The following is a 9,535-nucleotide window of genomic DNA, read 5'->3' as shown; positions in this document are numbered from 1 at the left end:
AGCACAGATGTCATTACATTAGTTTAAATTAATCACTTATGTCATTCCTTTCTGTTGTCTAAAGCAGCAACAAAATCACTGACTTTAAGAAAAACTCTATTTCTCTGTTTACTAGTATTTTCTCAGAATATTACCAGTCTTCTGGAAATCCCCTTAACAATGGCCCTAGTACTCTGTCACAATAAAACAAATACCACCCAATGAGAGCAGAGCATCATCAGTCTCCAAATAAATGTCTCTAAAGGTATCTGCGTCAATCAGTTGAGTTTCACTTTGATTTAGAAAATGAAACCAAGAGGCTGGCTGTTGTTTTCAGACATGATGGAAGAAAAAGACAGACAACAGATTAAAAAATAAGATTTTTTATAAGATTTTCTTTTTTTCAGTACAGGTGACAAAAAGAGAATAAATAACTTAATATCTACAAAGAACTATTAACAGTTTTTTTTGTACATCATTTACAGTTTTACATGTTTTTGTATTGACATTTTCTTACATTTTTGACATTTTTTAGACTTTTGACACTGTCAGCATTATTGGTTCATACAGCATTCTCTCTAAACAGTTTCAAAACACCATACTTTTTTTAAGCTACATACTAAAATTGGCAACTTTGAATTTTAACCAGGGTCGTACATACACACGTCCACAAACACACACTCGTTAAATATTTGTATCTGAGCACCCTGTGGTGTCAGCGGGGTTGGAATCTGAAGGGGAAAGTCAGGCTGATTCAGATCTCTCTCCCTGCTGCCTTTTGAGCAAGGCACTTCACCCCACTGCCCCGACATCAAAGCAATCAGCGGACAGTTTCTGATGCGTTTCCCTTCAGATTCAAACCCAGACCTCCAGTCTGTCCATTTAACACTTAAAATGAGATAAAAAGAAAACTGTGCAAATGAACTTGACTACAGAAGATGAGAGCGGCTGAGCTCGCCAACAATTTGTCATCTCGACATCACAGCGCAGTTATCTTAAACGACAGACTACGCTCAAATTTAGTTTTCAACCCTGTGATCCAGATAAAGACTTCAATATCTCTTCTGTACTTTACTTCAGAAGTCTAACTGAAACGGATACGTGGGACACAAAGATCTAAGATGCACTCGAGGATAATAAGGCAAGATAATAAGAGGCCTGATTAGACTGAATATAGTTTGGAACTGGGCCTCAGGTCAGGTCCCAGGCAAACTTGTGAAGACCTCTAGTTCACGTTGAAGTCATTTATCTCCAGACTAACAGGCCACAAAGGCCAAAACATGAGCAGGCTTGAGCACTGACAGAATGTCATTGTACCTTTTGAATCCGTTTAGCTTGATCTTCCAACATTTGAAACTAATGTTAATAATGAAGCTGTGAGCTTCAGTTGAAAACTCAACCCGTTTCACCAAATTTGCAACATGAGAAAATTCTGATCTCAAGGTAGCAGTTGAACGACATCTTGTTATCAATGTATAAAAATGGCATAATTTGTCATCAAGATGGTAAGATCAGCGAGCCTGCAGCCACTCAGCTTCTGTACATCAGGAAAACTCCTCCTCACTCTTAATAAAAACAGTCTTAGATTAATAACAGTCTATTAAACACCACATGTTTAAGCTCTTTTTTTTTGCCAATAACCTGAACCATTTCTGGTCTGAACTGACGCCTCAGCGCTGAGATGTTTTTTATCTGACTGCTAGCTCAGCATCATAAAGACCAGACTGCACGAGTCTGAATTTTATAGAACATCACTTGTACACCCATAAAATCTTGCGTCCTGGAATGTGACATCTCATGCACCAACACATCTACAAACTAAAATCTACCAAGTCTACCAGGAAGAGTCCGGACTGCTCAGCTGCCTGTTTTTGTGCAATTCTCCACCAGCACCAGAGCTTATGACAACAATAAATTAAAAACATAGGATAAAGCAAAGAGGTTGGGGGTGGAGACGGCAAGGCACGTGGCGGCAGAGGCGTCAGGCGTGGAGGTTTTGGTGGTATTTTGGGCGGCGGAGGTACATGGGGAAGAAGCGCCCTTCGGCATCACTGCCCAGAGAACTGCTGAGAGATTCTTCACCTGAACTCATGGCGTCCTCGCTGTAGAGACACAAACAGGGACAAACTGTCACTATACACAGCCGTATAGAGCTTTACACACACCGCTGATTGTCTTGTTTTGTCCACAACCCAGATATTAGTCATCATTTCTGGTGTTTCAAAGGACTAAAAAATTCTGAGTAAGAAATGGATGGATCAAAGTACAACAATACAATAAGCATCACTTTGCCCTCTGAGGAATTTATGTTCCTGAGCTTGTTGGCATTTACGTCACACTAGGACAAAAGGCAGGGACTTTACACAATTCAGCAAGAAAAAAAAGTTGATCACATCTTCTGACTCGACAGTTAAGTGTGACGCAGCTGACTGTGAGTGTGTTAACATCTGCTGAGTGTGGGCAGAAGGTTAAATCAAACATTAGAAAAGAAGGATTTAAACAGGCGTGATGATGAGCAGCTATCTGTGGGTTAATGTTTACAGGACTCAGCTGGGTAAAGTCTTTGTGTTTACTTCCATCTTTTCACACACCCAGGGGGAAAAAAAGTTCCATGTTACATAAAAGGTAGGGCACTGGGGCCTCATGTGACGTTGGGGAAACGTCTGTCAGTGGGACGTGACCGGTGCCTCGCACAGATCCCATCACACGGTGTTGCAAGATATGAGAGGCCCCGACAAGCTCAGACAGTCACTGGTGTGTGTGTGTGTGTGACATGTTACAACATATCAGGAACTTGTGTGTTTCTGCACAGCTGGTTGCCGCAACAGGAGTGTTACTGCACACACAGCACACTATAAGAAATGCCCATACTCAAAGGCTATCATTTGATCTGCTAGTGAGCCTTACTCCAGTTTCTACAAGTGAAGACACTTCCAGCTGATCCAAGTCAACCTCAGACACTTTTTACAGTGTTTGTCACTGTTGCTATACAAATGTAAACATTCGAGGTGTGTGTGGTGACACACAGGGTGTGTCAGTTTCCTTTTCATTTTAAATGCCTCTGGTGTTTTCAGGAGTGTTTGCAGTGAGCTAACTTATGATGTCACATGATGTCTGTCTGCCATCTGCATCAGGATCAAAAGTGAATCCACCATGATCCATTGTTCAATGAAGCGACTCAGAGTCTGACTGTTGAAGTTTGGTCTGAAGTGTGTTTGTTGCACCAAGTATCAGAAACCATTAACTCATGGTCAACATTAACGGTGAATGTTAGTCTTGCCAACTTATTGGGTTTTTTTACATCTTATATCTTCTCATTTAATGTGACACTGGTATTTTCATCCCTTATTTTATTTGGGCTGAGTACTTCTAGTTGCAATCAGTTGAAGGACTCCATGTTAACTCTTAAAATCCCTGGATCAATATTTGCACTTGTGTACATTAACACTACACTGTACACTAAATCTTATGTGAAGGATGTGATCACTTATAGTAGTTATTTATAGTAATTCTTTTACTATTAATTAGTTTATTTTGGTATGGTATTCAGGTTTGTTTTTCTGTCTGAGTATCTCACACAGGCATTTTTGGGGTCCTGACAGAGTTAGTGTTGTGATCGGGTATATTTGGGGCTCTGACCTCTCGCTCTCGTCCCAGCCGCCCTCGGGGATGGTGGGCAGCTCGGGGACGCTGCGGTGGCTGTGCAGGTTCTGGGCGGTCCGCCGCGACACGATCCACTGCAACTTCCTGTGGTTGGGTTTGCTGCATTCGGGGGAGGCGTAGTCCGACAGGCACAGTGCCACGCGCTCGCTCCATAGCCGCAGCTCGTCGTCCGCAATCTGAAACCGAACCACACAGCGGTTCCATTAAGCTGTTTGGACATCAGCCCTGTTCACTAACTGACTATCAGGGGGTTTCAGATCATGTAATCACTTTGAAAAAGGTTTCTGTAAACGGATCCCTGGGTTCTTTTTCCAGGTCAAGGGGTTAAGAGAAACCAGGTTAAAACCGCGTCTGTAGGTTTGTGCTGAAACCTTATCAGCCGGTCACGTAATACTTGAGTGTACATACTGTAGCTGGGAGGGGTGGAACGACAAACATGCAGGAGAGTCAAAGTGTCACTGTAGCAGATGTAAAATAATCCAAAACTCAATTTAGGGGGAAAACACTAGTCTCTTCTCAGATTTAATTGTAATGCATAAATATAAATGTGATCAAATGGCATGTGAACTAAACACCTGAGGGAGAAAACAAACATTTCCATTCAGGCAATTGGGTAAAGAAGGGTGGACAAGCCCAAAAATATCACCAGTTTAAGCACAAACACTTAGCAGTTGTCAGAAATCCCATAGTGACTGGGGGCATTTAAAGGTCTCTTTTCTGCCGTCACAACACAGGACACCAGCTTACATAACCACCGCCGTCAATAGAAAAAATGTTTTGGACCAGAGCCGAGCTAAGAATAAACAGACAGCCCCCCCCAAACATGATTTCCCATGATTCTGTGTTGTGTTCACGTCCCTTCTGCCCAGCCACAAACTGGAGTGTCAACTCTAGTAGTTAGCCTGCAGGCTGTATGGCTGGTTAATACAGTTGTCATGTAAATGTGTGTGGAGTTACGGCTTCTCTGATCAGATACAAACAGGAAACTCAAAAGGTTTCCTGTTTGTATCTGATCCAGGAAATTATGAGCCGATGCCAACTCGACTCCATGAAAGTAAACTTTTAGACCCTCAGCTCCTCTGAAATGAATTGGCCCCGAGCTGCTGCTGTGAGTGTCGGTGCCTCTGTTTTCCATTCCATGGGGTTCCCACAGGTGTTACTTTCCCTCCCTGGTTGTTGTGTAATAAACTTATGTAGTGTTTACCTTCAAGTGTCTCTGGATGTGATAGGCTATCTCCAACATGTCCTTGGACTGAACAGCTTCTATCTCCTGCCTCAGGAGAGACAAGGCCAGGACGGAGGGCTGGATGGACACAAAAAGACAGGGAAGAACAGACAGAAACATGTTAGCAGAGTTTCAGTGTCTCATTTGGGACTGTGTCATTAGGCTGTTGAGCTGCTGTAATCCTGTCTGACAGTTGACCCCTGTAGTGAATTCCTACCTTTGCTTTAGAGAAGGAGATCCGGCAAAGACAGGCTTTGAGCTGAGCCTCTAGCTTCTCCAGGCTCAGAGTCTCCTTCCTGTTCAAACACACACACACAGAGAGTCAGGTCAGTGCTGTTTCCGAAACAGACAGAATCAACACGTTTATATGTTTATATAGAAAATAAGCCCCGTGTAACTGTTGCCTCCAAAGACGCAAAATCTTTTTAAACTTCTGAAAGTGGAAACCAAGTTTATTATAGTTGAATTAAACTAAAAACTAATGAAAAATACAAAAGTATAATAACTCAGAAACACTTTAAAAAGCAAATCTAATGTTAAGTGTGTGTTGGGTTTGGAACTAAAGCCGGACATATTAATAACAATACACTGTGCTGGGGTTTTGCAAGTGTGAGGTTTTGGTGCCAGAGGCAGCAGACAACAAATCTTATCAGTGCACTTCAGTCAGACGAAGTTGGCTGATAGTCGACTGATGCCCTACTTCAAGTGCTGTGACAAACAAGCAGTGGTGTGGAGAGCTTCTGCCAATCAGATCATGGGAAAATCTTTGTTGACCTGAACTCTGGTATTTTATGCTGACATTCAGATATGTGAAACAAATCCTGAAAGCCTCAATAAGGAATTCCAACTATCCACACTCAGAAAAAAAGGTTGTTTGTAGCTGATGCAAAAGGCATGCTGTAGATGACAATGGACTGAAGCTAACCAATCTAAAAACTGGTGCTTTGGACTGGACTTTACAGGATATGAAGTTACAGATCACTCCCTGTATGCGACGGCCTCACCTGTCTGTGGAGTGTGAAAGTACGATCTGGTGGTACAAGTGCAGAAAGGTTAAGGCAGTGACGGCTTTGGACTTGAAGTTGAGCTTGTCGGCGACGACCTTCTCCATGCGCTCGAGGTCGGACACGCTGAACCTGCACTGGCCAATGCGGATGAGCTCGTCGGTGGGCGCCAGGTTGCACTCCTCCTCCGTCACTTTGGCCGCCATGTTGAGGCAGCTGAGGCAGACGCAAGACAGGTGCTTTGGCTGGATCTGAGGGGGACAACACGTAAGTAAACGACCGGTAGAGCGACAATTTCACATCACTGAGCTGAACCCGGGTACATCAACCGTGTATTAATACCAACTTCAGGCTACTTTTTGTTTGCTTCTACATCTGCTGTTTAAATACTGGAGAGGCTTCAGGCTTTTACAAGCCACATAAAAGGAAAACCGAAAGCTAGAGTGCCTGTTTAAATGTGCGTGACTGTATCAGGTTTGAATGTCTCGTACCCTCATCATGGCCAGGAATCTGTCCAGCAGGTTGACAGCCAGGACGAAGGTCTGCGTGCTGTAACCGAAGAAGCTGGTCAGACTCCAAAGGTCCTCCACTTTGGCATTTCTGCACTTAGCTGAGATCCGACGGTCATCCTGGAATACAAAGACATCGATACAAAGTTGATTCATCCGGTTAATTCCATTTTGGCATAAAAGCAAGCATGCTGGTCATACTAGAAAAGCAAGTCAGACTTGGAACATGCCATTTGTTATTAAAGTTTCCCTCAATTCAAAAGTAAGTTTCTGTTCCTACAGCTGCAGCTTCAACTATTTATGTCTTAATACATGTCTGAAGGGGAGCTTTGATAAACAGGTCAATCAAAAGCAAAAATAACATATCTATACCCCTAAATGTGGGCTATGTTGAGAACGTTCCCAGCGTACCAAATCTACTGTGGATCCACTTTTGTCCAATGTGCTCACCTGCATTGTGGATTCGATGAGGTTCAACCCTGTCTCTTTAGGGAGATAATGAGCCTCCTGCTCATAATTCACCCTCAGCTCCTTCATCAGCTTGAAGGCGTCCATGTCTCTGGCACTGCAGCAAGGGATGTCTTTGTTTTCAGCACAATACTTTCACTGCAAAAGGGAAGGGAGCAGGTGTTCACATCAGTGAGCAAACTACAAAAATCACAACTGTACTCCCTATCAAGTTTCATGCTTTCAAGCAGTTTTGTAATGTCTTACGTTTGATTGATCATTTTGAGTCACTTCTCAAATATTCATGTTTTCCTCTCTGACATTAAACTGAATATCTTTGGGTTGTGGACAAGACATTTGAGGACGTCAGCTTGGGCATTGGAAAACCATGGACAACATTTCCCCCAGTTTCTGACATTATACCAGTGTATTTCATCAAAAGGGCAGACCAAAATTACTTTTTAGTACCAAGAATATTTCTCTCTGTTTTATGTAACACAAGTAAGAAGAAACCATGGAAGAGACAATGTCATACTCCTGTAGTTTCACACATATTATGTAAAACAAATCTTAAGATATATCTATAAATCATTAAGAAGAATACCGAGCGATGTTTTAAAATGTCATTATATAGATATATATATCCGTGTTTGGTAGCCACGGTGAGTCTTTGTTCCGGGCTGTGTTATTACTGTACAGCAGTGGCCTACATTGGCTCTCAGCCCTAACGGGGGTCACAGCTCGAGCCCAGCCCACTTCCCTCAGCTGGGCTCCGGTGTCACATTTCCTCTGGTAGACGCCTTCTGTCCTCTTGACCGAAAAACAACTGCTTTTTTTTTTTTTTCAAGGCTCTGCCTGTTAATAAACAACTTAAAATACACAAAAACATAATCCACACGTTTGGAAACCCTCCTTTCTTCACCGTTTTATTTAGTTGACGATAAGTAAGAAAGCTAGCGTTAGCTGCAGCTAGCTATGGTTTAAATCCTCCCTGTAAGAGCGGGGGAGGGGCTGCTGTTTCTCATTCCTCAAACGTTAAAGGTCTATCAAATGATACTGTCAAAGCGGTTATCAACGCTAAACTAATGCTTTACACGTTATAGTGGACTGTGGGTGCACTAAACCTACCAAAATTAGCTTGTGTTGGTTTCTCCTTTTGGATATAACCGTGTTAAAAACAGGAGACGGATGGAGCGGATACCAATAACAGAATAACAGACGAGAAGAAAAAAACATCTCCAGCTGTAGGAAGGATACCGTACGTGCAAACTAACGTCAAACTGTTGTTTTTCATCTTTAAACCACGACAAGAAAAGGGAAGCACTCGCCATAAATGACACTATTTCCTTACAGAAATTGAAACTAGAGAATACCCTTTAATAACATCTTCCCTGTACGAGTTCTGTCGAAATTGCCTGATAGAAAATTAAATGCAGAAGAAAAAGAGACACGTTATTCATTTTGGAGAGTCATTGGCTCCTGTTGATCAGGATTATGGGTAAAATAACGTCCCATTGTCGACCGTTCACTTTCATCAGCTCTTTTTTTTTCCCCTTCTCTCCTCTTTCGAGATAAGTGTAAAGCAAAATGTAACGTTGGTTCCGCAAATACGTTCAGTCAGTACATTATAGTATTTTAATATATTTATAAAGGTTTACTCTACCTGTTAGTGCAGATTAAATCCACATATCTGGTTCTGTCCTGCTGTAGTGTAGAGCTCTTCTCGTCTTTCTCCTTTCTCCTTCTTCTCTCTTTTGTTGATGTTCACAACGCTCACGCCCACATGGCGACGTCACATAGCACAACCAATCAAAGGCTTGGCTTCGAGAAGTAGAAATCAGCCCCTTTCGGCCTTAACGATAGGAATTAAGCTTACACCCTAATGTTTTGGTATCATTTTAACTTATTTTCTAACATTATCGACCACAAGTTTGTGCTTGAGATCGATAATCAATCTTCAATCCACTGATAAATGCCACTGAAATCGAAATACAGCGTATCTATTGCATGAGACGATCCACCCTCTGAGTGATGTTTCCAATAGCCAATCAGTGAGCCGCAATTTGGTACGTTCAAATAGTCCGCCCAAAATAGAATGCTTTGATTGGCTCATGGTTATACAGAGCCCTGACGCAATCTTAGCATTACGTAGTGTCTTTTGACTGTGTCTTTTATTGTCTTCAACAAGCTCTATGATAAATGTCCTAAATAACGTCTGTGAAAATGGTTCTCAGCCTGACTGTGGGCCTGTTCCAGCGTTAACAACATAGGGAAACAGATACAGTAAAATAACATGTAGTGAGTAGACAACAATCTGCATTCAGTAGTTGTTAAGAGGAAATTAAAAAATATAGGAAGAAAAGAAAGAAAACCATTCATGTAGTTCTTGTCGTCATGTCATCCCTCGAAGGGAATTCTCCAAGCAGTAACTGTCAGCAAATACGTCTTTACGTAGGAGTTCCGCTTTATTGAGGAACCACTACATCCCCAAACGTAGGCCCACACAACCAAAAACACAGATCTCTGGGTTACATCATAATCAAAGTTACAGAAAAAACCCACCATAAACTCTATATTTTGCACAAGAATATTTGGTGTTACATTGTGTTCATTCAAATGTACACAGAGACCTTTTTTTCTCAGGTTTATGATCACTGTTTGTCTATACGGTATGTGAGTTCCTTTGACTTAGACTTAGACTTCTCTTT

General features: G+C 42.0%; 1 protein-coding gene across 1 annotated transcript; it reads right to left on the bottom strand.

Moving 5' to 3' along the window:
• Nucleotides 1-1,602: 1,602 nt before the first annotated feature.
• Nucleotides 1,603-8,627, bottom strand: ccng2 (cyclin G2). Its single transcript, XM_035667689.1, has 8 exons — nucleotides 8,491-8,627; nucleotides 6,831-6,986; nucleotides 6,363-6,500; nucleotides 5,872-6,122; nucleotides 5,085-5,163; nucleotides 4,847-4,945; nucleotides 3,619-3,818; nucleotides 1,603-2,081 (listed from the first exon to the last, which is right to left on the bottom strand). Exons 2-8 carry the CDS (start codon nucleotides 6,933-6,935, stop codon nucleotides 1,961-1,963), a joined length of 993 nt encoding a protein of 330 aa, XP_035523582.1. The 5' UTR covers nucleotides 6,936-6,986; nucleotides 8,491-8,627; the 3' UTR covers nucleotides 1,603-1,960.
• Nucleotides 8,628-9,535: the final 908 nt, after the last annotated feature.

This window comes from Morone saxatilis, unplaced genomic scaffold (assembly GCF_004916995.1).
Source record: "Morone saxatilis isolate NCDOM2014 unplaced genomic scaffold, NCSU_SB_2.0 Contig21, whole genome shotgun sequence".
NCBI lineage: Eukaryota > Metazoa > Chordata > Actinopteri > Moronidae > Morone > Morone saxatilis.
The sequence above is the reverse complement of the archived record's forward strand: the minus strand, read 5'-3'. Positions and strand labels throughout refer to the sequence as shown.